The sequence below is a fragment of the Anopheles funestus genome, chromosome 2RL (assembly GCF_943734845.2).
Source record: "Anopheles funestus chromosome 2RL, idAnoFuneDA-416_04, whole genome shotgun sequence".
NCBI classification, from domain to species: domain Eukaryota; kingdom Metazoa; phylum Arthropoda; class Insecta; order Diptera; family Culicidae; genus Anopheles; species Anopheles funestus.
In genome coordinates, this window is record NC_064598.1 from 31,382,466 (window position 1) to 31,409,461 (window position 26,996).

General features: G+C 43.4%; 4 protein-coding genes across 13 annotated transcripts; 2 read left to right on the forward strand and 2 right to left on the reverse strand.

Moving 5' to 3' along the window:
- Window positions 1-79: 79 nt before the first annotated feature.
- LOC125764272 (myotubularin-related protein 13) lies at window positions 80-14,578 on the reverse strand. 8 transcript variants are annotated; one of them, XM_049428319.1, is made up of 10 exons: window positions 14,289-14,578; window positions 14,170-14,219; window positions 12,303-12,989; window positions 9,223-9,308; window positions 3,424-9,149; window positions 3,184-3,339; window positions 2,882-3,103; window positions 2,690-2,814; window positions 2,529-2,617; window positions 80-2,443 (listed from the first exon to the last, which is right to left on the reverse strand). In XM_049428319.1, exons 3-10 carry the CDS (start codon window positions 12,382-12,384, stop codon window positions 2,351-2,353), a joined length of 6,579 nt encoding a protein of 2,192 aa, XP_049284276.1. In that variant the 5' UTR covers window positions 12,385-12,989; window positions 14,170-14,219; window positions 14,289-14,578; the 3' UTR covers window positions 80-2,350. The 8 variants fall into 8 exon arrangements, with proteins under 8 accessions (XP_049284276.1, XP_049284277.1, XP_049284274.1 ...); XM_049428320.1 differs by having other exon boundaries at window positions 13,866-14,219; XM_049428317.1 differs by having other exon boundaries at window positions 13,424-14,219.
- Window positions 14,579-15,499: 921 nt separating this feature from the next.
- LOC125764378 (NADH dehydrogenase [ubiquinone] 1 alpha subcomplex subunit 2) lies at window positions 15,500-16,454 on the forward strand. Its single transcript, XM_049428547.1, has 4 exons — window positions 15,500-15,702; window positions 15,826-15,932; window positions 16,005-16,180; window positions 16,298-16,454. The coding sequence occupies exons 1-3, from the start codon at window positions 15,605-15,607 to the stop codon at window positions 16,091-16,093; spliced, it is 294 nt and encodes a 97-aa protein (XP_049284504.1). The 5' UTR covers window positions 15,500-15,604; the 3' UTR covers window positions 16,094-16,180; window positions 16,298-16,454.
- On the reverse strand, window positions 16,235-21,604 carry LOC125764312 (serine/arginine repetitive matrix protein 1). Of its 2 annotated transcripts, none has more exons than XM_049428452.1 (7): window positions 21,406-21,604; window positions 19,748-20,239; window positions 19,018-19,682; window positions 18,619-18,710; window positions 18,107-18,275; window positions 17,419-18,032; window positions 16,235-17,269 (listed from the first exon to the last, which is right to left on the reverse strand). In XM_049428452.1, exons 2-7 carry the CDS (start codon window positions 19,875-19,877, stop codon window positions 16,996-16,998), a joined length of 1,944 nt encoding a protein of 647 aa, XP_049284409.1. In that variant the 5' UTR covers window positions 19,878-20,239; window positions 21,406-21,604; the 3' UTR covers window positions 16,235-16,995. The 2 variants fall into 2 exon arrangements, with proteins under 2 accessions (XP_049284409.1, XP_049284410.1); XM_049428453.1 differs by having other exon boundaries at window positions 21,521-21,601.
- Window positions 21,605-21,767: 163 nt separating this feature from the next.
- LOC125764335 (tRNA-dihydrouridine(20a/20b) synthase [NAD(P)+]-like) lies at window positions 21,768-25,021 on the forward strand. 2 transcript variants are annotated; one of them, XM_049428489.1, is made up of 5 exons: window positions 21,768-22,093; window positions 22,188-22,309; window positions 22,378-22,453; window positions 22,520-22,917; window positions 24,342-25,021. In XM_049428489.1, the coding sequence occupies exons 2-5, from the start codon at window positions 22,243-22,245 to the stop codon at window positions 24,860-24,862; spliced, it is 1,062 nt and encodes a 353-aa protein (XP_049284446.1). In that variant the 5' UTR covers window positions 21,768-22,093; window positions 22,188-22,242; the 3' UTR covers window positions 24,863-25,021. The 2 variants fall into 2 exon arrangements, with proteins under 2 accessions (XP_049284446.1, XP_049284445.1); XM_049428488.1 differs by having other exon boundaries at window positions 21,781-22,107.
- Window positions 25,022-26,996: the final 1,975 nt, after the last annotated feature.

Consider the following 26,996-nt stretch of genomic DNA (forward strand, 5'->3'; position numbering starts at 1 on the left):
TGTGTGAATAAAAAAAGGTTGCAAAATATTGTAACGACTTCATTCGGATAATTGCATATTGTTGCCATTCGCTCCTGTGTTTTTTTTTATACAACATACATTTATTTATACGCATGATACACGTTTCTAACAGGCCAACCATTTCAATGAATGCACCTTCGCTTTGTAGCAAATTTTTAGGGTTTTGCCCGGTCGTGCGCATCTTTACTATTATTCATTTAGGGTGCATTTGTGCACACGCCGTGCGCTCAATGGATGCTCGCCAATTAATTATAAACGCAATCCTAATTTCCTTCTCCTCCGTTGGTTATGTTATAACTGTTTTGCAAACATAGCGTATGCTTTATGGATCGTGCTATTTACAATTGCTTTTTTTGTGTGGCTTGGTACACTTGCTGGAAAACTGAATATTGCAAATTCGGCTTTTGTTACGGCTAAGTTGTAAGTTTTAAGTAAAAGTTTTGGTGGGTAGGTCCGACATGCTGTAGCTAGATATCAACCTTCAAACAGCAAGCTTTACCTGTCAACTGATATGAATCGGTATCTTTGTTGATTATGCTCGAACGGATAATAATTTAATACGCTTCAGAGTGGCTTACAATGATCAACGTAAAATGACACGGCCTGAGTTTCGAATGCAAAACAAACTCTGCTTGATTAAGTTGAAGATAAGCTAAGATAACAACTCATTCTTATTAGCAAAAGCTCATCATGCCCTCATCATTTGCCGTATCATTTAGTTTTTGTGTTTCAGATCATAATATACCAACATTTAAGCAGCAACTGTTTACGAAAAAAAAAATAATATGAAGTTACCTTTTTCCTCCTTTGTTTGCTCAATAGCATTCTCTAATATTTCGTGTCTTTGGAAGTGCTCTGATCTGGTAGGCATTTTGTTCCAATCACCACGCGGACTAATTGAAGGAAATCGTGGTGGGATCACTAAACGAAACTTCACCGATCACTGGCAGTTCTTGGTTCTTAATCTTAGAGTAGAGGTCATACGAATATATCCCACCTTTTCATTACACACTAATATCGATGCATGGCACTGCATGAACCGTTGTGAGGGTTGGCGCGTTTAACGATAGTATGCAACGAACAGGGACAGGGAGCCATTTGTTTGGCTCTCCAAGAGAGCTGCGTACACCACTGGTACACAGTATACAAAATATTTGATTTAACCTAGCTTTAATGAGCTTTTTTTTTGTTTAAACACTATACATGTAACTGTAACAATTCAAACCCATGTACACTTCAGAAGGAAAAGCGATACGCATGTTGTGTTTCTCTTTCTTGCTTTTTGTTCGAATTATCCCAAGCCCAAATTGCAAGCTTTACGCTTTACCTGACAATGATATCTCTATTTTGTTTCTATTCGATTATTGGTGTGGTTTCTGTTTCCGCTTCGTAGTGGAAACGCTATTGCTAGTGTTTATATTACCATGAGAACTACTGTTACATCACATATCACATTTAAATAATCGAAAACATTACTTTGTGATTCCAGTTTCGCTTGTATCGAACCTAGTATAGACTGAATAAACGATAGAAACTAGTTGCATGTACCCCTCTAAAATGCTTTTCATTGAGCGTTGTGATACAAGCGGAGCCTTGTCTTCACTTTGGTGCAAAGTGAAACAAACTATAGCGATGTCTCGATTCGATTCGAAAGACTTTTCAATCTTAGTTTAAAACATCCATCTCCTGCAACATAAATGGAACCCAACAAACAAACAAAAAATAAACAACCTTAGCTAAACATAACAATAAAAGAATGAGATAACCCGCATCACTTCGTAGGCGCAGGAACGAGCCTGACGAGCTAAATAAATTAGCTGTTTACCAGGACATTTTAACTGACGCCCATATGTTATAGCATCCGCAAAAATTGGGGGAAAAAATCGAGCTCGAGAACTAAAATATATCTTTTCCCTTTCTACAAACCAACGCGCTATATGAGTCTATCTACCGAACGGTGCACAAGGCGTGCATTTCCGTTTTTTATTGAGCATTATAATATCCATGACCCTTGATACAATATCAAGGTATCCAAAGCTTACGTCACGTTTGGAATTGATGCCGCGTACTATGAAGGCGGGCTTAGGGGGGCTAAGAAAAGAGAGCACGCGTTATTGAACGGACCAGAACCTTGCAGGCAAATAATCGCAACAACGTGAAAAACATCTAGGATAGTCAATAATAAATACAGTTGTAAAGACACAAATAATTGCTCAATGCTTACAGCCTACATCATCTGTCAGGGAGAATCATTTTGATTAACTAGAGCAAAGACAGCACAATCTTCCACGTAAAGTATCAGAATAAGCCTGAAAAGAGGTAGAGTTTTCTACTGCAGACAAGCCTGAATTTTCTCGATCCACTCCTGCGCACTGGATGCTTCCTGGGCGTAGAAATTGTACGTACGTCGGCTAGTTTTGAGCTGCAAATAAAGAAAGCGGTGTGTTTATTTGAAATGCGATCATCTTTTCCACCACACACCAACAATGTACACAGCCTGCACTCACATCGAAAAATGCTCGATCATCAACCTTTTTCGAAGGGGCTGGTGCAGTTTGCGGAGGTGCCTGCGCGACCGATTGCACTTCAGCCAGTTCTGTAATGTAACGCAAGAGAAGGTTTAGTGTGGAGGTAATGTTTGCTAAATGCAGCAAAAGATGCAACGAACCTATGTAACCTTTGCAGCTACAATCATCCATCGTGTCGTAATATCGCAGCTGATGTTTGTGCGAATCCAACACGAACCACCGTTGCTTCCAGTTCTTTAAGATTGCGCCGCGTTTATAGAGGTAGCTGTAAAATATGAGCATTAATTGTAGTATTGCTTCCAGCGCTAAAAGCTGTTAAAAAAAACACTTACCCTTCGTGGGTCCGATCGTCTGCCACCTTGCTGTCATACTGTTCGTAATAATGCTGACTATTGGTATTTGTCGTGTTCACGCTAGACGTAACACTATTATTGTCACCCTGCGTTCGAGCCAGCGTCGGTTGATTGCCACCTTCCACCGCCTTATATTTGGTACAATTCTTCGGAACCGATTCCGCACACTTCTCGTGATAGGTGTTTCCGCAATCAACGCATCTATATCGAAACGAAACATTTGTTAAAAGTTATTCTTCACACCAAAAACAAATATATCGTTGTCAGATGGCAGATAATACCTTAAACCATTCAGCAGAGGACCCCAGAGAACGTTACCACAGTGATTGCAATTGACCGGTGCCGAATAGACGTGCTTTTCGAAGCGATGTGGATGCAAGAAGTTCTCCTGATGAAATCCAGCCTGTCGACCGCGCATTAGAATTTCCAACGTTGATCTAATTGGCAAAGAGTAAAAATATATTAACCACCATATCACTGCAATGCTATGCAATGGAGAGCTGCTTCTATTTAAAACATACCTTTTGTGCAACAGTCGACCATGCGAGCGCACCAAAGCACTGCTAAACGACGCATGCCGCGTCAGTGAATCTGATTGCGGTGGCTCTAATTTATCCCACACCTGGCGCCACTTTTGCGGTAACAAACCACGCTCAGCTTCGGCCGTTTTCAGCTCATCCAGCAGCTTGGTGAATGCGTCCGCTTCGTAACGGCTTAAGCTATCATAATTCACGGTCACCACACGTCGCCTTGGCTGTCGTAGCATTAGCGCACCTGATGGGCCACCGGTACTTCCCAGACTTCCCGCATTGCCCGCACCACCATTGCCACCGGTGGTGGTCGAATACATGTAATCACAGTCGTCCTCCATATTATCACTACCGACTAGCTCGGGATCGTACGGTGGTCCTTGGGCGAGTTCCTCGCCCAGATAGTACGACCAAATCTCCAACACCGAAATCGAACTCTGCGGTCGCAATACTGTTCGTTCCGGATCGGGCGTGTACATGAAGTTGTAAAACATTGGGGATTTTGCGTGCTGTCGCTCAATATAATCAAACAGCGAAGGGCCAAACTTTTGCGTATTTGTGTTTCTACCGCCACCAATTACTCCACCACTGTTTGACGAAGATCCCACGGGACCGCCACTACTTCCCACACCACCCGGAACACCATTACCACCACTTCCTCCTCCCATACCGTGATAGATGAGATTATCATCATCGGAAATCGTGAGCGCTTCTACCACGTGTTTGTGGTGCGAGTTCAGTGAGCCGCGCTTATCGTCAATCGCCGTTATGCCGAAATCAACCCTCTCCAGCTCGCAATCGAACAGGAAGGTACGAAAACGGCAAGACACATGATGATACGCCAGAAACCTTAAGTAGAACTCATTGAACTCGAATGCAAGCGGAAATTGCAGCTGTATCTGATGCACCGCATCTAAGAACTGTAGAAACGTTGGTGCAAATGGTGAACCGGAGCTTGAGTTCGGTTTCAGATTGCTCCGGTGACCAAACCTATGACCGAACGCAAGCCACTCCTTCTCGATCAACACTCGGAAGCCCTCAATCGTGCGATAGTACGGATCGAGGCACAGCTGCGCTAAGGATGAAATTTGGGCCGATACGTCCCAACCGTCTTCGAGCGCTAGCGTTACGCTTGATTCCTGTAAATCCATCAGATCCACTACGGCGCCGGACAATTGTAGCAGACCACGAATTTGCTGCAACCAGTCCGACTGTTCCACTAGCTTCGCGAACGTTTGATCCGGCTCGTTTGTATCACATGAGGGCAGACAGGCTCGCATTAGTTTCTTGAACGCGGTTCGAGAGTGTCGCACATCCGTGTAATCGACCGGTATGAATTCTGCATACATTTCCGATAATTTCGCCGATTTGGATTGGGACTTCTCGCCCAGAAAGTATAGTGGTACGCGCTGGAATGCGTAATGTGCCTGATGTCCTCCTTGTCCCGGACCGCCAACACCACCGTGATGAAGATGGTGATGATGATGTCCGCTAGGGCCATCGCGTTCCCAATGATTCACATCCCGCAAGCTTGTGGAATCCGGACCAGCTCCTACGGCTGCCGACGAGTTGCGGTTCGGTTTCAATGAAGTCCATTTGTTCGATTTCACCATATTCGATCGCATCGCGCCGAAACTTGAGAATGAAGAATTATTGATGGAATAAAGACCTTTATCGCCACTAGAATTATGGCCACCGCCACCGTTTCCACCGTCGTGGTGCGCATGATGTTGTTGTTTACGCCCAACGTCCGGCGTTAGGGTAGAGATGTCTGAGCGCGTCATCAGATTGCTCGCAGTCAGAGCAAGCGAATCGAGCGAGATATTCGAATCGGACAGTCCGCCCCATGCCTGATGCCGAATCGTGCGTGTATGTGGGGTCATTTTGATCACCTGCACGAAGTACCGATCCTGCTCCTGGAAGCTCGTACTGTCAGTGGACGTGTTTGCTGATCCCGGATGTCCTTTCAGCATTCCCATGACGCCCTTCGCTTGAGGTACGGCACCACGCAATAGTGTGGCACCGTTACGATGCCGCCATGTTGCCACCGGTATACGATGCTGTTTGTAGCATCGTGCCATACATCGAAGCGAATCGTCCGACACCTCCTTCGGGCAAACAATCATCGCCGGGTACGTTCGGCAGATGCTGTAGTTGCTGTTTACGGGTGAAATTCGATAGCCCGTCGTCTGTACATCGCCCAACCCTAGCCGCAACCAGTCACGAACGTAACTTCGCTCTTTCAACCGCTCCACATCCTTTACGTGTACACGTGGCAGCGTATCCGTACCTTCGTCGGACACGTCATCATCGTCATTGTTGTTATTGTTCTCATTCATTCCACCACCCCCTCCTCCGCCAGAGCTGTTACCTCCACCAGATCCACCCATACCAAGTAATCCACCGCTTCCGTATGCATCGTCATACTCGACCGCACCCGGCAGTATATATTTCCGCTTCGTGGCGCCCGTCTTTTGCTTGAAGCCTGCCTTCTTTGCCGTACGCAATAGCGTTTTCTTCGCAAAGTCCTTCAGTGTGGCATTCTTTTCCTTTACTTTGTGGCCCGGCAAGAGGGCCGGGTGGGCCAGGCCGTGCGTGGCAAATGCAAAATGTCCAAACTCGTCTTCCGGGTGGCGTATCTTGTGTACGGCTTTCCGAAATGCGTCCACCTGTTCCTGCGGTACTTCCTCATCAAATGCGACTTTTATCAGCTGGAAGGTACAGGATCGTAACTGCATTCCTTCCGGCAGCACCTGCTCGAGATGCTGCAGGTATATCACTGTCAGACGTTTCTCTTTTGTGAGCGATGAAATGGGAAACGCACGGACTACGCTCTGCTCACAGGAATACGAATCGCAAGGCGATCCTCGAAACACCACACGGTAGTTGGTAAGAAATAGTGCACCTTCCGCGGGAAGCATCGTTCCACTGCTGCCACCATCCTTATCCTCACGCCCGTCCGCCAACAAATATGCCCGCAGCTCGCCAATGATCTTTTCATCCTGCAGCAAGACCGGATACTGTAGCTTCGGTTTCTGGATCGGTGGTATACGCTTCGCTTCGCGCGCCACCGCCTCGAGCGTCTCGATGTGCATCTGTATCGTACCCGGTACCATCTGGTGTAGATTGCGCACGTGCTCCGCGGTCACGTTACCCTCGGTGCAAACGCGATCGATGAACTTGCACACCATCTTCGTAACCGCACTGCCCGTCTCACCCGGATCGTGCTCCTCGAAGCCTTCGTCACTGTTGTGGTCGCTGTTGTGGCTGCGCGATTCGATCACGCTGTTAGACACGCTAGTATCATCCTCCAGATGGCGACCATCTTTGTCACGTTGCACTCGACCCACGGCACCACCGACGTCTTGTGGAATCAATAGGTAAACCATCCGGTAAGCGTAGTGAATGGCATGGCTGTACAGCGTGCTTTCCTCTTTGTTCGTAAGTTCTTTCTGCGTGACCGAATCCATCGTAGCCCACTTCCCCATCTGATCGGCTGCTATCTCCAACGCCGACGGTTCTTGAGCGCGGGAAAGCATTGAAGCACGGTCTAGTTTATCGCGCGTTATCGATTGTGAAAGCAGAGCGCTGCTGTCCGCAAATCCAACCGTACTTCCACCGACACCGCTCGGCTTTGGCCAGTTGGCAAGCGGTAGATACAGTTCTTTGATCGCCGTCTGAACTTCCTGATAGTACGCATCCTCCCAAAATTGTTGAGACTTCCACACCGGGTGATCTTGAATGCAGGTGTACGCAAACTGAATCACACCCGTACACAGCTTACGACAAAACAACGACGACAGTGGGAGCAATGCGGCAGCCACACCGTACTCGTCCTTCGCCGAATCGTCTTGCAGTGCACGGTTCATCAGCTTGATCACGAGATCAAACTGCTGGTGATCGAGCTGCTTGTTGCCCTGTCCAATCTTTGCCAGCTCGCGGCACATAGTAAGCCGGGCTTCGCGCTGCTTTAGTATACGCAGCACCGCCGGGAAGCTTTTGCGTGCCTCCGTAATCTTGTTGTCGAAGATGCAACTGATACAGTTGCGCAGCACTTCCAGCTTGCGTGCACTGTTATTCACGATGGGCCGGGATTCTTGTGGAGCCGGTTTCAGATACGGTCCCATCGGTACGATACGCAGTTTTACACGAACCGGCTGCATACGTGACTGCAAATCGTTCGCCTGCAGCCCATCGTTGATGACATTTTGCACCTCCTGGCCGTCAATCAGCGGCATCGGAGGTTGATGGATTCTAGCAAAAGCACCATCCGGTGGGCGCAAAATTTTCTGCTGAAACGGTTGCAGATTCGGATGCTCGTTGGTGTACAGCTGCTTCGCCAAATCCTGTATATGAACCAGCACGAGCGTTGAGTCTAGCGATTCCGACTTTAGTAGATCGTTCATGGTGCTGTACAGTTCGTCCCATGCGTCACACGCACGCCACGGTGGTCCACGCTCCGTCACAAACCCGGTAAAGAACATACTGTCCAGCACACGGGACAAAAACTCACAGTCAACTAATTCACGCGCCCCGAGAAAGCCGGCACGATGAAACTGTATGATGGGTTTCGGGTTAATTCGTATCAGTGTGAGGTAGGATCGATAGCCTTGCAGGAGTTGGGCGAAAAGTCTCATGAAAACAGCTCTTATTTCCTTATCCAGCATGACGTCGTTCTTCTGTTCGCGAAAACTGTACCCATTTGTACCGCTAACTGGGGCCAGAGCCATACTCTGGTTGATGTTGTTGTTAAGCCCAGGACCGTGAGTATTGCTACCGGACGGAAATGCGAGATCAGCCAATGCCAGCTCCGGATGCAGTACCATCCGCAGGGCATATTCGGTCGAGTCCCAAAGTGATGCCGGTAACCGAGCGATTGGCGGTACGAGTGACTCGGGAATGTGTATTGATCCACCATCCAGATCGGCTACGATCACGTCCAATATTTCGCTTATCTCCGATCGAAGTGAACTGTGGATGCCCATGATAAACGTCGTCGGCATGGTAAGTACTTCCAGCAGGGATGCGGGCAGTATCGGAATGTAAACAAGACTGTACCGGAAAGGGTACATCAGCGCTGTCAATGCCCGGCAGCTGTCCGTCAGCCTTGTGTAGCTGGTCGAATGAAACAGGATCTTGTGCTCGGTCATAACGGCACAAAACAGCAACATTACATTCTTAATACCCAGCTGATGAAATAGCAAACTGACGCACGAACCGGTCACGGGCAGCGTGTTCGAAAGTGGTGGCTGTAGGATCTGTTTATCGCTGGCACCGATCGAAAAACGTACCGGTGGTCCACCGGGTGGTGGAACCTGTATACAGCCAAGGATGCTACCGATCAAATAGTGCAGCTGAAATTTCAGACTCTCCAGGTACACGGTATAGATCGTGCCGAGACAATTGCGGAACGCTTCAATGTACTCCAATCGTGACACGATCACGAGACATTTCGGTGCATACATAATGCTGTGGTGTGTGATCGAAGGAGGTCCACTGTTTGCCAGCACACTGCCACCCGTTCCACCACCAGCGGGTGATAAAGTGTCGTCCTCTTCCTCTTCGTCGATCGGTTTGCTCGGTGTGATGGCGATGGTTTCGTTGAAGCACAGACAGGCACAGTAATGCCGGTTGCCGTCCATGTCGGTAAGAACCGACACGAAAAACTGTGGTTCCTGTCGGATGGTAGAAAGGGACCATCCCTGCGGTTGACAGAACTGAAAGTAAGCAATTAAAAATGGTTAATGGTTCGTCATGAAGTGCTTAAAGGTCGTTTTATAGAATACCTACCAGCTCTATCCCTTCTATGAAAGGCGTATCGGGCCAGTCTTTCTCGGGAAATCTTTGAATAATCTTTCCACTTCTTGATCCAGTTCCTGCAAACAAAAAAATAATGAAAAATCACATCATTAGTTAAAGATTTTATTAAATGGTTGTCTATATTTTATATAAACATTTTTTATACATCATTGCGATAATCTATAGATATAATTTTATCTTTAAAATATATCATTGCATCACTACTTTTTTGGGAAGCGATCGTGCACCGACAGGAGTAGTTTAAAAGTAGTTTTCCATTATAGAATAAAAGAAGAAATCCTCTGCCGGTTCTACAGCGAAACGATCAAGTTTATATAAACAACAAAACAAAAAGAGATAAACCGTTTGTTATTATTAACATTAAACGTATCCATCTTGTGTATCGTTAGCTTCCTTCAATCTCCATCCTTCAAATAACTCGCAACATCCCACTATACTTGATTTAGATTTCACTCTCCATGCGTAAACTATGCGGCAATGAGTGATCGTTGTACCGTTCGCTTTCCATTTGCCCTGCTGGCCCCCAAAGCTCAGCCACTAATGGGTTGAATTACTTTTGACACTGACCACCGACTAGTCCGGTTCCGTTCAATGTGTGCGCCAGGCGAAGATTTCCATCGCTTGCCGGTGCTAGGTGTGCGAGGCAATATACCGCCAACCACAGCTGACGAATGATTTTCATTCATTTTCACCACTCTCCAATCGTGGTGCGAGGTGCATTTTCAGTCAGCAGTCACATGTTTCAGCCACTCTTAGTGTTCACTTTTGGTTTTTTCTTTTTCGTTTTTTGCTCTTTCATCAAGTGTGACGATCGATGGCGAAAGTAAGCACCATCATCATCGATCAGGCGAATAGTCTATGCGTACGGTGCTACACTTTTTAAGTAGAGTAGCGTCGTAACTAGCGATACAGTGCGTATAAATTATATCTATGCGATACTTTATGATACTGACAATGAATTATAGACGTAAAACCGATTGATACGGCAAGCAGGTCAGACTACATTTGTTCGGCGAATATTAAATTATGGATTGTTGCTGTTAGTTTACAAAAAAATCACGAATATTAGCTAGTGTTAAAATATACTGATTTATATTTACTCTTATTGTATAACAATATTTCATAGTGGAAGAATGAATAGTTCCATTTTGCTATTGAAAGTCAGATGTGAAACAATTTGCGCACAACACAAAACACTCAACATAATATTAGTTGGTTTTTGCTTCTAGTAATAGTTCACAGTTATGAACAATTGATTAGTGTAAGTTTAATTAATTTAAGAAACTTCGCTTCATTATTTTTATCGGTCGCCAGTACTGATTAGTTTAACAACTGGAATGTAACGCATATCGAAGTTGAAATTCAATTTACAACAAAAAAAAAGAAGGAAAATGAAAACAAACATTTCAAAGTATTTTTTTAAAACCATAACACATTTTCCCCCTGTTTGGCAAGTGGAAGGTTGTTTTTTTTTGTACAAAATTACGTTGCTTTCCCCCCCCCCCCCTTCCAAAGTGAACGTGAAGAAGAAGGAAAAATTGCTAGCGCAACGCAATTTAACGTCGTTAGTGGCCACGGTGGCGGAACAAACACATGCACACGGGTAGAGAAGAAAAAAAAAACAACAGAATATGCGATCCGTTACGATCGAAAGATCGCGAAAAGGAAATTCCATGCACGCACGGTCCAACAACACTGAAGTACCCATTCACACACTAGAGGAAGGAGGATCACGATCAGGTGCAGCGTGATATTGAAGTGATTTTATTACCGATTTTTACGTCTATCAACCAACGGCAATTAACGCAAAGGAAATGGAACACTTTCGCGTTTATGTTTGAATGTAATATTTTCTCTAAATTGAAGAATAAATTTACCGCTCTGTTCGATCGTGTATGTGGCGGGCAACATTTAATATAAAAATAAATAAGTTTTTCTTTACATTCAGATATAAATAAAAGTTGACTAACAAATTGCTAATACAAACATTAGAGCTTCCATTAAAGAAATGTTTGCGGGGTTCAATTTCCACGCATTCCTGTACAGGATGCCAACTGGAAACCAGACAAACTCAGAAGAATGTCAACGATTGATAGCGACTTGTAACGTACGACAGCAAAAAAGCACGATTGGTTTGATTAGTCGTTAGATGGCCTGGCCTCGGGTCGGGGGCAACTGGGTCAAATTTAAATGCATTCCAGCAAATGGGAGAACGAAGCTGTGAAACATATGTGATGATTTTTCATTCTAAGCAAACGATGAGATCAGAAGACCTACAATTTAACCGTTCCATCACAGAACAGATCGGAACCATTGTCCGAATATGTCCGGCGTGTTGCAGTGCACAATCCTGTCCGATGAAATGTGAAATGCAGAAGAAAAATGCGTAACGGTTATCATCCCAACAGTGTCTGTAGCATCCCGCAGCGCTTCGGTTCTTATCGCAGAGATATGGCGACAGTTTACAGATTATCTTTCAACATTTCATTATCAATAGCAAACATACAATAGCTCTAGGAATGGCGGGTGAAGGTCAGAGCCGTTGCTCAGCAAATAGAAAAACCGTTTCCCAGCAGTTAGCGGACGAACTTTCCACGTTGGCTGGCATTTAAAACTATTTCACTACCATTCCGGGCGCAATGGGACCACCCAAGGGGGACAACACTGTGGAATGCAGCCACTTTTGCGTTGGATGTTTGTTCAAATGTAACACTATCTATCGCCATGCCTGTGCGTTCTATCAGTGAAACGCTGTGACAAAAGGGACAGCTGGTTTGCGATCGTCCAGGGGCTTTAACTAAGCAAAATGGCAAGCGATGAATAATGTATCCTCTTGTTGCGAACTAATAAGCGCACCGCCAATCGTGTACAACCAACGTACGGACTTTACATAGCTCAGCAAGCAAGTAAACATAAGTTATATGCGCATGATCATGTTTGCAAAAAGGGTCGGGGTGGTTCAGAACATACGTGCTGAATCTACGGAACGATAAGGTTCTATAACGAAGAAACTGAAGCTGGCATTTAGGAAGCAATTCGGGTTGACTTACGCTCTTTCTCATGATCATATCCAACGATGACGAAGTAGTCGGCAAGCCGCGACATTTTCGATTCATTGCGCAAATTATCCATTGCCGCAACGGGGGACACGCAAGAAAAAAATGGTTGCCTAGCACCGAGTAATGTTATCCGCTGCTGCTACTGCTGCTACGATTGCTTCCTAGCCACCGAAAGCAGTACACCGTCGTTCTAGGGTGGTCAGACACATTGAACAGACTGATAAGTCTTATAGTGAACCAGTAAGAACGTCATGCAAGACGCTGCTATGGCCTGCGTATGACGGGGACCGCTTCACCAAGTATGACTAATCTTCTAAAAGATGATTTAATTCTTCTTTCCGTGCGATACGCGATTGTGCTGGCTGTTCTCTTGCGGATGAGTATATATTGTTCTGGTTTCGTTTTCGTTGGCTGCTCTGGGCCTATCGTGTCGCTGGGTTCAGTAATTAATGCAGACGCGCGCGCGCGCTTCTCGTTGCTTTGGTTTACCGCTTTTCCGGCTGTCCCCGTTGCTATGACTGCACACTCTGTGATCTACAACATAAACGCTCACACACGCATATGTACACTTTAGTCACTAAACACAAACAGTTTACGGGCGTTTGTGGTTTCAGTGGTGACTGCGAACGATTTTTTTCTTCTATCCGCGTACGTGTAGTCGCCGATTCTGAACACTACCTACGAAAAAACAAAAAATTAACAACGCGTTAGAACACATTAATCACAACCAAAAAACACTTTTTTTAGCAACAAGAATTCAATCACAAAAACGGGAACGTGCGTTTGCACTTGCGAACGCTCTGGTCGCACTTGCGCTAGGGAAGAAAGTAATGCTGCATCCCAGCAACAAAGGAACCTGTATTCTACGACTCCCAAAATACACAAACACACCAACCGCGTGCACGTGCCCCTTCTGCCTGTTTTCACACGCACACATGCGACACTGAACTAAACCACTATTTCGGTGCTCTTTATTAGAACCTAAAATATGCTAAATGCCATCGCACAACAGGCCACTGCCCTGTACCTTCATGGGTAGAGCTGCCGTAAGGTTGGTGCGGAAATGGTTGGATGCTGCTGCGCTTACTGGTTGACACTTAAAACATTCTTACCACTGCACGCAAAATGAGATCACGCCTTAGCCGGATGTTCGTTTTTGGCAAATACTTTTCAATTTCTTTGTTGTTCCAGCTTGGGGGTTCGAATACACACTGCTGGAGCAGATGGGTTCGCTGGCAACCCTCTGCGGTCCGGTAGTACGGTGCGCGCTTGTTCAATAATCTGCCGCTCCTTATTGCTTTCGGTACTCTATTGACAGTTGATTTGTTGTTGCTTCCTAAAATTCCTTGACACGCATGCACGGGTGGGCGCAGCAGGGAATCTCGACGCGATTTTGGCTGTCTGACGGCAACAGTCCGATAAGCAAGAATAATCTACTTTCCCTGCAGCAACTGCACCACTGCGTACACAAGGGATTCTTCTTGCTGATGATTGTTCAGCCGCTGCTTGATAGTATTTTCGATCACGACCGCACCCAGACGCTTTCTTCATTACATTTTGGCTATCTGTGTTGATTTGAGCAGCAGTTTTAGCGATTCCATGGTTCGCTAGTATTATGACCTCTACTGCAACGAATGCCCACACAGCCCTAAGACGGAACAATAAGCACAGCAGAAGAATCGTAATTTTCGGTCGTTTGTCTAGCAGCGTTTTGCATTAGCACTGTTTTGACAGTTCTCCAGCCATCCAATTCGTGGCCTACTATACTGGCTGTTGGTGCTGCTGTAACGATGATGCTGGGCGAATTGGAGCAAGCAAAACAGAAAGATATCCAGCCTTTGCCGATGACTTCACGTACCAACCACTTTGCCACTACACATCACTGCAAGTAAATCCGCGCCATTCACCCTAGGGAACGAATAGGGCAGGAATTAGAACCAGGGTAAAACAACTTTTGCTCCTACAAACGGTAACTACCAGTTGTCCCTTTGTCCTGATTAGCTCGATCGCCACCGTTTTCACTGTACATTTTTCATGCTAAAATTCACTGTGCCCCGGGAATCACGCACTTACAGCACTTTTTCCATGGCCGTTCGCTCATTCGTTCGATGTTATTGGTACAGCATCAGCAACGAAGCGAACAGCCAGCTAAGCCAAACGTTCAGCACTGCAACTTTACTCACTCGCATGCCAAACACAATCAACACGGTTCGTAGGAATGGCACGCGTCAAGTCAGCCCGAACGCGCTTTTCGTGGAATCAAGTGTACGAATCGACGAACGCAATGTCTAGCGCTGTAGGATGGAATGCCCAAGAAGGGGGGAATGGATGGATTTCTTTTCACATCGCGTTGATTCACTGCCATTGCGGTTGACAGTGAGTAAAAAAGAATATATTTTACGCAATATCAGCAGTACGGAAAAAATCAAATAAGATTTTAAATTGTACAATGGACGATTCATCGATTTTCCGGTTTATTGATTCTACGTAACAGCTGCTTCTAGATTGTTTGAAAAAGTTTCACAATTTTTTATACAGTTTTTATTTTTTATTTTATACAAATGTACATTTCTCTTCGCTTACTCGATTACGAATTTTAATTAATAAATTCCAAAAAAACCCATAACGACCACCGACCGTTGTACAGTAACTACCCGAGATACGCGGATGATGCGTTCCAGAGAAATCCGCGTATCTCGAAAATCCGCGTATCTCGAATACTGGATGACATGTAGTTTATACCTCCTATTCAGGGATCCAATGTGTGCGCAAGAAGAAAAGGTATTTTTTAAAAACACAAAACAGACCGTTATTTAATCATATTTAACACGTTCAACGATTTAAGATATACGGCTTGGCCGTTGTTAGGTGAAATAAAAAAACACGTTCAACGCCGTGTCAAAAAATGCAACAAATCTACGGCGATGAATGTGTTAAACATAATTTTTAATTACATTTTATTCACTATGCATGGAACGAAAAATTATTTTATTGATGTAATAAAAGTTTACAAATAACTAAATTCACAAAGGAACGAAAAAATATAACTATAAAAGATAAAGTATAAAGTATAAGTTATAAACACCTCTTTCTGTCAAATTTAAAAAACCGCGTATCTCCGAATCCGCGTATGTTGAGAACCGCGTAACTCGGATATTTACTGTACGTCGAATTATCAGCAAATGTCAAATTGATCAGCTGTCAAAACGCACCGAATCAGGTTTGTTTTTCTTCCGTACGCGGTTCCACTCGATTCTTGCGGAAAAACTTATCGGCCCAAGCGGATAACGAAGATGAGGCTAAGTTTGCTTCGCTTTGCGCGGCTCAACCCGTCCGTGAAGGAGCTCCGGCTGCATCTCTGCCAGACTGGCGAAGAATCAAAGGGTGTACGGTAAGTTGACCGTCGCATAGGGAACAGTCGTGTTAGCCGATGAAGTTAAGATCCTATGTTACACAATCGTCCACCGGCGATGGCATTCCCTTTTTCCGCTCTCTTTTCCCACCGTGACCTTAGCGATTTCGTCAATACTGGCTACGTGCAGTTGAAGCGGGATAATCCGACGCTACCGATTTTGGTTCGCGAATGCAGCGGCGTGCAACCTAGAGTCTGGGCCCGTTACGGTAGCATCTGCATAGTCTTCTATTACATGTTGTAGAGATTGTGTGTTGATTTAACTTTTCAATCATTTACAGAGCTCGGGAAAGAAAAATCCGTTACACTAACAAACGCCACAGCTGAGGACGTCTCGAAGCATATTGAAATGTTGGGCAAGGCGCAATAAATGCACCCTCCTATCTGGGGGCTATCTAAAGATGTTAGGAAATTGAATGTAACGAACAACTGTACATGGAATAAAACCTTTCCAAAGGTAAAAAGAAATGTTTTTTTTTGGGAAATCATATGACCGAAAGTAATTCAATAGAGTTAGTTATTTACTGCTTATACTTATTTATTTTTCTCTTAATTTGCACATCGACATTCCTAGGCTAAAATCATCGCCGAACGGGAACTGAGGTCACACAGCTATTGCTCTTAAAAATATTATGTTGTTTTACGTTCTGACTATTACAGCTTTCAGTGTAATAACGTTAAATTTATTGAGATAGGAAAAAGCTTTCCAACATTTCATTTCACGCTTGTTTGTAAGTCGGGATAAAAAAATCTTATTTGGTACACTCGGGTACTGATTCCTTGGTTGGACTTACTCAAAATTCTTCGACGGCGTAAAAAGTGATTGAATCGAATGTAAAATAAAATCCACACTTGTACGTTGAAGATGAAAAAACAAACTACCAAAAACTGATTTCAATGTTGTAGTTTTGTGTATAAAATAAAGACAGAACATTAGTAATATAACAAACGTTTCGAGATGGAAATTTCTACAAGTATGATCATAAATGGTTTAAATAGATAAAATTAATGCATTATTTCGTAGTCATTACTCTGATGCACGTGTAGCTCTCGTGCATAATTACTTTCAACATATACCTGTTATGATGGTGTCAATTTTCTGCGCTCGATGAATCCTTTTTTTTACTAAAAATTCAATTGAGAGATAAATAGACTTTTCAAAAATTCGGAACGGCGGCTACTCTCTCTCTCTCTGTCTGTCTCTCTCTCTCTCTCTTTCTCTCTCTCTCTCTCTCTCTCTTTCTCTCTCTCTCTCTCTCTCTCTCTCTCTCCTTAGTTTAGCCGTTGGGCAATGGGAATCTTCTTTCGTCTACGGTTCATTTGCGAACGTTCCCACAGTTCGTAGTATCGTTCTTGTTTCAACCATTCTTGGTACTTGTACCACCATTCCTCCCACTTAATGTAATCTTGCAGATCGAGATCTCGCAAATACCCACGTCCCTTGTAGTACTCGTATCGTACCCGTACGTCATCCCACGATGATAGACCGCTCGGACCAGTAGTCATCAACTCTTCTGGGAAGTGTCCAGCTGGAGCGGGTGAGTAGCTACAAGAAGAAAGAAGAAAATAAGCATTACACATGTTTCCGAAACCATGTCGGTAGTTTGTTCAGTTCGTGTCATGCGACATGTCGATGCGATTTGCCATGAAAGCACGAACGGTCGACACAACATATGTTCTTCTGCATATACTTACGTGTAACGCGTCGGTGGTGCTTCAAGTTCCTCCTCGATCATCACTTTAAGATCCCCGCCGGACGAGTTCTTTGTGATACGCATGTTTTCCATATTTGATCGATCAACACTCCACTGTGCCATTTTACCAAAGCGCTCCGAAAGTGTCATGCGGGTAGTGGCCGTAAAACGGGGTAGGGAACTTTCGCTACTGCTCGATTCCTCCGAACCGCTTGACGGTGAACGCGGTCGGGAACGACGTTTTGGTTCGCCTTCAATTTTCACACGGGCACGCAATTTATCCGCACTCTTGTCTTTATGATGTTTTTTGTGGGTCGTGCTCGATGAGCTTGAAGCTGCTGCCGCCTGTGAAGAGGTTGTCGCACGGGATGTACCAGCATCGTGACCATTCGAGCCAGCTACATCGGACGATGGTGCTACCTGCTGTTTCGATGCACGCACCTTCGCTGGCCGTGTTTCGTCCGGTGCTGGCACAGTGCTAGACGGTTTGCTTGTATGTTTGGAGCGCTTTGGCGGTGACAAAGCACGATCGGAATCAGGTGTTTGTGGACGTCTTGAGCGCTGCTCCGATGGTGGCGGTGGACCCGATCGGGATGGGCGATGATCTCGTGAAGTCTGTATGGAAACGAATGGAATATATAGAGTAATTAGATGACCAGAAATAAGCTTTTATTAAACAGTTTTTTTACCTTCTCCAAAACACGATGCCCTTTTGGCAGCGGTTCGGGTGGTGGCAGATGCTTACGACGTGGATCCACTGGTGGTGGACTCATTGGACGCAGACGACTTTCATGGTTGCCCGCGAGGCCCTCCCGACGGAGGCCTTTCGAACCGTTGTTGTGCGGTGGTGATCGTGCTCTATTATGTGATTTACAAAAATGATCAAGATCCGTACAGGCAACATTTACTTACAATAAATAAAGAATATTCATTTAACCTTGCAAATGGTCTATTGGTTTAGATATCCCATCACACTAAACCATGTATTTACAAACCTGTGATTGCTCTTGAAACTTAAAACATGGAAACATGGTCAAACATAAGAGCAATTGATCATTTATTTGATCATATTAATACTGATCTGAACTGATCATGTCAGTTGCTTATTTCATAATGCGGTCCAAAATGGTCAACGATACATGAGTTTAGGCGTGTTGCCGTCGTCAAGCGTCTATATCGCCTCGGTTTCATCATTACTTACCTTGAACGGCGACGACGACGACGATGATCGTCGACCGAACAACCGGAACAAGAGTCATCGGAACAGCTACTCATGGAGGCCGAACGACTCATCTACATTAGAAGAAAAATGCGATTTTAAATAAGTTCATTTGCAGTCAAGTGATATTTAAGTTTAAATACAACGTTGTATAAAATTGGTTCATGCTAATTGTAGTAAAATTAAGAATCATTTGAAATCATTTGTTCGACGTAAAAATTTAGTTTTTGTGAAGCTTTTTTCACAAAATCAGAAAGGTGAATCGTCCTCGGAATTATGTGCATTTCTTACGGTAGCCTTTTATAAATGTTAAAAACTACCTTAAATAAAATACACCAAACAGTAGAGAGTTTCATGTAGAAACAAAACAATATTACTAACCCTTGGTGGTGGTGACGGAGGTCGCTTCGAACGTGGTACTGGTGGCATCCGTCCACCCTTCGATGGCGGAGGCCCCAAATGTGGTGACATACGGCGTGGTAGTCTGCGTGGTGAATCCGGCCCCATACCCGGTGGTGATGGGCGCCTTCGCATTTCGCCTGGTGACATGGGACGGCGCATCATCCCCATCGGTGATTTGCGGCGCATTCTCGGTGATGGCGATCGCGGCCGTCGTTTCAGTTCAGGCGGTGGTGGTTTACGATTGATTGGTGACGGTGAGGGAGACCGACGACGCATCGGGACGGGCGACAGTGGCGATATATGGCGTTTGCGCATTGCTTGCATCGGTGACGGTGAGCGTCGATGAGTCGGACGCGGTGATCGCGGAGATCTACTGCGTCTACCGTTTCCATAACGACCACCAGCTCCACCACCACCACCACCAGGACCAACACCACCGCCGCCACCACCTGGTCCACGGTCGGAATCTGAGCTGCTTGGATCATCTTCAATGTAAAGTTTTTTGTACCCTGTATGACGCCAACGGTTGGGATCTTTTTCTTCCACTTCCAAAAGCTTCTTGTCCCACGTTTCATTCGGGAAAGCACGGGCCTTCTTCATTACGTTATCGATCTCTTTCCGCTTGCCTGCCGGATGGCTTGGATCTGTAAAAACAAAAAGTACATGAGTTTTATTGTTCTGTTTTGCAAAATAAACCAATGTAACCTACCAGTTATCTTCGCACGGCTAGGATTCCGGTCCATACGAAGTTTGCTGCTGCCACCGAGCGGACCACCGCCAGCTCCACTTCCCGGACCTCGCCCCGGAGGAGGACTTAATTCGCGCCGACGTACTGACATCGCTTCACGATCGGATCGGATCAAGAATTTCGATCCAACAAATTACACGAGTTTGTTTGCTCAGACACACGCGTCCACGGATGAATCTGCGGTTCTGGTACAGTCTGACTCGAAAGTCACACGATTTAATCAACTCGCGATCGTTCCGTGATCGTACGACTTCACAGCGCAATTATGCGTTGTTGCTGAATCGTTGTTGAATCGAACTGACTCTTCACGCTGGAACTACAAGGTTCGATGGAAAGACAGAAACATGTGTTTTTGTTCTGCTACTCTGTTCCACGGTTTATACTACACTGAACCTTCCGGATCGACCGCAGGATTCAATTTGAGCGTGTGTGGCTACGGGTTATCGTGTGTGTCTTTGGATGAAGGATGAAGCGATGCGATAAAATAAGAAAAGCAAGCAGAATTAGTACCACATCTCGAACAATGTAGAAAGTATTACAGAACTGGCTATCTTTTGGGGGTTTTGTAAGATGTTCATATCCTTCTTCCCGAACTTCCACTTTCCATTAAAATTGTGATCCGAACAGCGGCCGTTGCTACATCGGTTTTCGGCCAAGGCACGGGACAATGAAAACTCCTCTAGACTTGTATATGGTTGAACCGCGGACCGCGCGACTTGCGACCGCGCGAAATGCCTAGCATCGTATTGGAACTACAGCTACGGATACAGATCGCGGCGTTAGACCGAACAAAGGAAGGACTTTTAGAAGACACGATCCGATCCATTATCCCGTCACGAAACGCGAAATGAAAATGCGAACAGCAATGGCGAAGGCAACCGCGCAGTATGTTGCTCGTACGCGTTTAAACCCGGCGGCGGTACGTTTACACGACAATTTAAATTCCGATTGAGCATACAGCGAAGGATCACGACTGATCACTCTGAGCAACAGAAGATCAGCGGTGGAGAAAGAACGATCATCGGACGGACGGACGGGCGGATACGCACGGAAAAGCGAGCGGACGGACAGACGAACGGATGGCGCTAGAGGAGATATTCAAACCCTTTCGTGAATGCACTGTTCGGATTATTATCAAATTTTCGAAGTGCAAAGAGTATACACTTTCCGCACTTGTTTCTCTTCAGTAACGTTGTTAGTTAAAGCTTCTTGGTTTGTTTTGCTTTCACTCGCTCAGGAATATGACGATATCAATCACTTGCCGCCCGAGAGCATAAAAAAGCACCACACTACCCTTATCCAGGTTCGGGGGGGAGGGTGGCTTTATGCTTATAATGCGCATTGCATCTTTTCCTGCACTTGTCTTCAACCCGGTGATATAGCGGAACACCGGAACAGTATCGATTTCGCGAAAGTGTTGTTCCGCATACTCGCGGACAACGTAGAACGACACATTTTAGGATCTGCCTTTGATTATGGCACCACGTACACGAGAACAAATTGATAACATTCAGTCCGTAGTGTGCATTATTTTTTCATGTTTCGACACACAATATTTACCGCCTGGCAGCTAGCACCGAACAAACAAAACTGTGAGATAGACACCTTGCTTTTATTACCTCTTGTTTTACGCGCAGTACATTCGTGGAGCGATTCACACTAGTGATTAACGTTTTGCAATGGTTATCGCGAGTAAACTTTAGCTATTTACGTTCGTTTGCGACTATATTTTACCGTAAAATTTGCGTTGATTTTCCGCGATACTCGACGCTGTGCGTTGTCGTTTACTTCGATACCGAAAAATACGCCATCTTTGTGACGAGCCGAAGAGGGCGTTACGAGCGATTTGACAATCTGTATGCGTTACATGTGTTAACGTTTTCGTCGATTTCAAAAATAGGATTTTGGAATTGAATGTTCGTCGAATTTTAGTCAAATTTTAGAATAAATTAAATATGGCAAAAAAAATCTAGCACTAGAAGAATATTAGTTGCAAGATGCGAACTTCTTGGAAATATCAAAACTTCCTTTCTGTTTTGAATTTTAAAAGTGAGACCGCATCCTCTCTTTATTGACATGATGTGGTATTCTTTCTTTCATCTTGTATCTCTCTCTCCCTTTCGCTTGTGACAGAATACCGCATTAAATATTGTTTGTATATCTAAAACCTCGTGCCGGCTGCAATTTTAAAACACGATATTTGCGATTTCGTTTTTACATTAAATCATGAAAGAAAAAACAAACATAAGGCAATTGTTTAGCTTGGCCGCTGAACGAAACACATTTCTTAAGATTTGTGCTCCGATGGTAAGATACAGCAAGTACGAATCTTTGTCCTTAAATCACCTCACAGATTCCTTCTAGAATGGTGCTAATTTGAGATATGTTCCTTTTTCTACAGATTAGAGTTTCGCAGCTTGGTGCGTACTTACGGAACCGATCTAGCTTTTACCAGCATGATCATGGCTGATTCGTTTTGTAAGAGCGAAAAAGCCCGTCTTAATGAATTCACCACAAACGAAGGTAATAGACGCCTGGCGAGCAATGAAAATAGTTAATGGTTGATTATGTTACTTTCTGTCTTGAATTAGACGACACACCGCTGATAGCCCAATTTGCTGCTAATAACACGATAGATTTTCTGTCCGCTAGCGAGATGGTTTACCCGTAAGTATTTACTATTCAAACCCGTGTGTTTTGTGCAATGTGTGTCATATGTTTGTTATGTTTCAGTTATGTCGATGGTGTTGATCTCAACTGTGGATGTCCACAACGCTGGGCGATGGCCGAAGGGTACGGAAGTGCGCTGTTGAAAACTCCCGAGCTAATTGCCGACATGCTAGGCACGGTGCGCCGAAACATGCCGAGCTCGTTTAGCGTTTCGGTAAAGGTACGGTTGCTTTCAAGCACGAGCCATAAACATACTGTCGATATGTGCCGTCAGCTGGAGTCGGCTGGTATTACATTCATTACCGTGCACGGTCGAACAGCGGCCGAGATGACGAAGGTACCGGTGCATAGGGAAGCGCTGCTCGAAATCAAACAATCCCTTGCCATCCCAATGGTTGCCAATGGTGATATCTTCACGCTGGACGATGCAGAGCAAATGTATACACAAACAAATTGCGACGGTAAGTATCCAAGCAACCAAAAAAAAAAAACATTGGAAATTTATTCAATTCCGTCGCTTAATCTAAGCTCATGTCTGCCAACCTACTAGAAAGGGATGTTAGCGATGATGATCCGGACTGGTGTGGGGTAGGCTCACCGAGTGTGTTAATGTCCTGATTAAGCTCGGTGATCGATTGCTGGTGACTACTGATTTTCTTGATACCTTCCGTGAGATCTCGAATCACTTTGAAAAATGCAGTCAATTCTGGAATTTCCTCCACGGCTTTCGTATGTTGCGTTTCTTTTGGTACGCAATTCAGCTGCTCGAGTGATTTTGATACATCGACCCGATTGTTGCCATAATGAACGAGTGCGATTTCGGGTGTGATTTGGATTCCTTCCGTTGACGATGATGTTTGTACCTCCGGGTGGCGCAAACTGTTCGAATTAAGACTTTCGCCAAGGCTTTCGAAAGATATAGATGAAAGTGTTGACTGAGCGTTAACGAATATGTTATAAGTCTCATCCAACTCCATCCGAATGTGGTTAATTCGCTGCTGTATAACATCTTCGTTTGAACTGCTCAGCTCCAATAAGGAAGTGGCGCACGTTCCCGACTGCAGTTTGGTCGCGTTTTCCATTTTAAGTTGTTCTACAAAATATATTCGTTTGTTTCGTTATTCTTTGTGAATGGAAACTGCCGTTTATTTTTGGAGAAAATTTCCCGTTTATCTAAAGTACAAGGTTGCTTGTACTACCTGCAAAAGTCACCAGAACAATGCAGTCACCAGATTTTCGACGTGCTGGAAAATAACTAACTGGTTGCCATAAGTAACCAAAGCTTACCACAACGGAAGTTTTTTGTTTAGTTTCGGTCTGAAATGCCATGCCTATCTGATCAGTATTTCACATAGTTTTCAATAGATTTTCAAGCTGTTTTTTCTCTTTTTTTGTTGGTGGTGATAATGGGGGTTTTAGTAACAGCGCCGGAAAATGTCCGGTACAACATTCCAACTAGGTCGATCCCTAGATCCCTTGAACCAGGGGAAATATTGGACTTAATATTATGATTCTGATTATGTCATGTCAGAAACACTAAATAATCGGAAATCGACCCCAATAGGACCACCGGTAACGGAACGGCAAAAAATCGCTCCGCAAACGATTGCACTTTGTAGTTTTGTTGCGTAGCCCTGTACCCGGGCCGATATAACTAGAATATTTTTAATTTTCATTGGAGTTATTTATTATTTTTTTATGTTGGTCATTGTTTTCACAAGATCACAATATTTTTAAATAGATCTTAAACTGTAAGGCTGTAATTCGTGAAGTGTAATATTTTATCATTTATTATTATTTAAATTAAATAATTTAACAACTTGAAAGCACCGTAAGACTTATCGATTGGGATATCGTTTAACAACAAGGCCATTCTCTGTTTTAGGCGTCATGACAGCGCGTGGCATACTTAACAACCCGGCCCTATTTTCGGGTCACAAAAGCACCCCGGTCGAGTGTGTAAAACGTTGGTTAAACATTTGCCAGCAGGCCGATACCGACATCACGTACCAATGCATGCACCATCACTTTTCGTTTATGACCGAATCGCTTCTTAACAAGCGGTTACGTTTGCAGCTAAATAATCTATCCAAGGAAAAGCAAAACGTATACGAATTCATTAGAACACATTTGCCGCTAGATAGTGTCACTGATGAAGCATTTATGCAAGATTACCCACAAAAGATAAACTGTTCCTATAACGATCAAATCTATCGGCAAAGGGTAGCGGAACATGGTGCAACGAGTGATAGTGTTGTAGATGGTTGTGTATACGATCCGGAAGAGTCGGATGGTAACTTTTTTCGGAGCAAACGGGTGGAGCTGGACGAGTCTACGGATGATGTAGCAGAAGATGTTGACGGAGTCAGCTTTATGGATGGTGGTAGTCTTTTGTTTGACGACTAATACAACAATAAACAATACATTTTGTTACTTAACTCTGTCCGCACATACACTGTCAGTTATATCCGAAGAAATCTTCAAGTCGTTCGTTTCCCTAACCGTCACTAAACGCTTAGTCGCGTTTGCGAACGCGCTTCAGAAAAATTTTAATCTTTTTTTTAAGGCCTTAGATTTTTTTTTTGGGAAATTAGAATAAAACATATAGAATATATGTATAAAATATATAGAATAGAAAAAAGAATGAAAAATAATTAAAAAATAAAAAAAAAAATCTATAAATTTGAAAATCTCCTAAGGTCTGAGCTTTTTTTAGGAAATTTATAAATTTATAAATTGATTTATTTTAATGCGAATCTATTGAAATATGTTTCTTTTTACTTAAACAATGCTTTAAATAAAAAAAGAATAAAAAATAAAAAAAATTCTCAAAATTATGAAAATTTCCTAAGGCTATAGCTTTCCCTTTTTTGAGAAATTTAGCCAAATTTTATAAATTGATTTATTTTAATGCGAATTGGTTGAAACAAGTTTCTTTTCACTCAAATAAAGCTTTAAACAAAAAAAGAATAAAAACTAATATGAAAATAAAAAAAATTCTAAACATTTGAAAATTTTCCAAGGCTATAGCCTTAACTTTTTTTGTGGGAAATTTAGCAAAATTTAATAAATTAATTTATTTTAATGCGAATCGGTTGAATGAAATTTCTTTTCACTCAAACAAATCTTTAAATGGGAAAATAATAAAAAAAATAAAAAAAAAATCTAAAAATTTGAAAATTTTCTAAGGCTATAGCCTTAGTTTTTTTTGGGAAATTTAGGAAAAATTTTAAAATTGATTTATTTTAATGCGAATTGGTTGAAATAAGTTTCTTTTCACTCAAATAATGCTTTAAATAAAAAAAAAGAATAAAAAATAAAAAAAATCTAAAAAAATGCTATAAATTTGAAAATCTTCTAAGGTTATAAGCTTTAGCATTTTGTTTTGGGAAGTTTAGCAAAATTTTATAAGTTGATTTATTTTAATGCGAATCGGTTGAAATAAGTTTCTTTTCACTCAAATAATGCTTTACATAAAAAAGAATAAAACATCATTTGAAAATTGATTTTTTCTGAGCCCTAAGGGCCTAAGGGCCTCAGGAGATTTCCTAACGCAAACGTGACAGTTGCTAAGCATGTAGTGACGCGGTTAAAATGCTCTGGTACGCATAAATTCAAATCGAAACTTTTAGTTCCCACCAACAGATGGCGTCACACGTTACAGCAAGGGTTGCATCGCTGCAGTTGCGTGATATTTATTTCGTTTGTGATTTATGCAATAATGAAAGTAATGAAATTCTGTTTACAAAACTATAAACAAAGATAATTGTAAGACTGTTTTTTTAGTAAAAGAAAATAATGGAATGAGTAAAATATTAAAAGCGATGAAGTATCTCAAGGGGAGTTTTTTTACGGGAGCTTTGTTTCGCGTACAGTATCCATTTTCCTGCAAACAAAAAGATGCACAATTTGTATATAGATATCTCGCGCGTTTTTTTTATAGTACTTTTTATTTAAACATTGGTTTTTCCATCTTTTTTACTGCTGTTTTTCATACATACATCATCAACACACGCCACACTCGTTAACACATATGATGTTGTGATATAGTGTTTTTGCTATTCTTCTCTGCCTTGCTATGCAGTTGATTTAGCTTGTTTCATTTTTCTCAAAATGCTTTTTGCCTATTTGCTCAAGAATGATCATTTTCTTACAATCCTGGCTGGCGACCACACTCCCGTATTTGAGCTCCTGTTTTGTGACGTGTACACTGTATCTGTAGGTGTTGTGTTTGGTATTGTTTTGGACTGAAGATTTTTGAAGGTATTTGTTTTCACTATTTTCCACTTCCACTTTTCGAGCGTTTTTTTTTGTTTAACGAAAAGCGATCAGATCCTTGTTCTATTGTGGAGGGGTGCGTTTTTTCCGTAACATTATGTTGGGATCGAAATGATGTTGTTTTGTGTGCTTCAAACTCACACCGGGAGCGTATTTCTGTGTGTGTGTGTGTTAGGTGTTTAATAGAGTGCGTTTTGATTTCTACTGGTACCATTTTCGGTTTTCCTTTCCGGTTTTGTTTTGTTTTTTATCAAAATTGGAA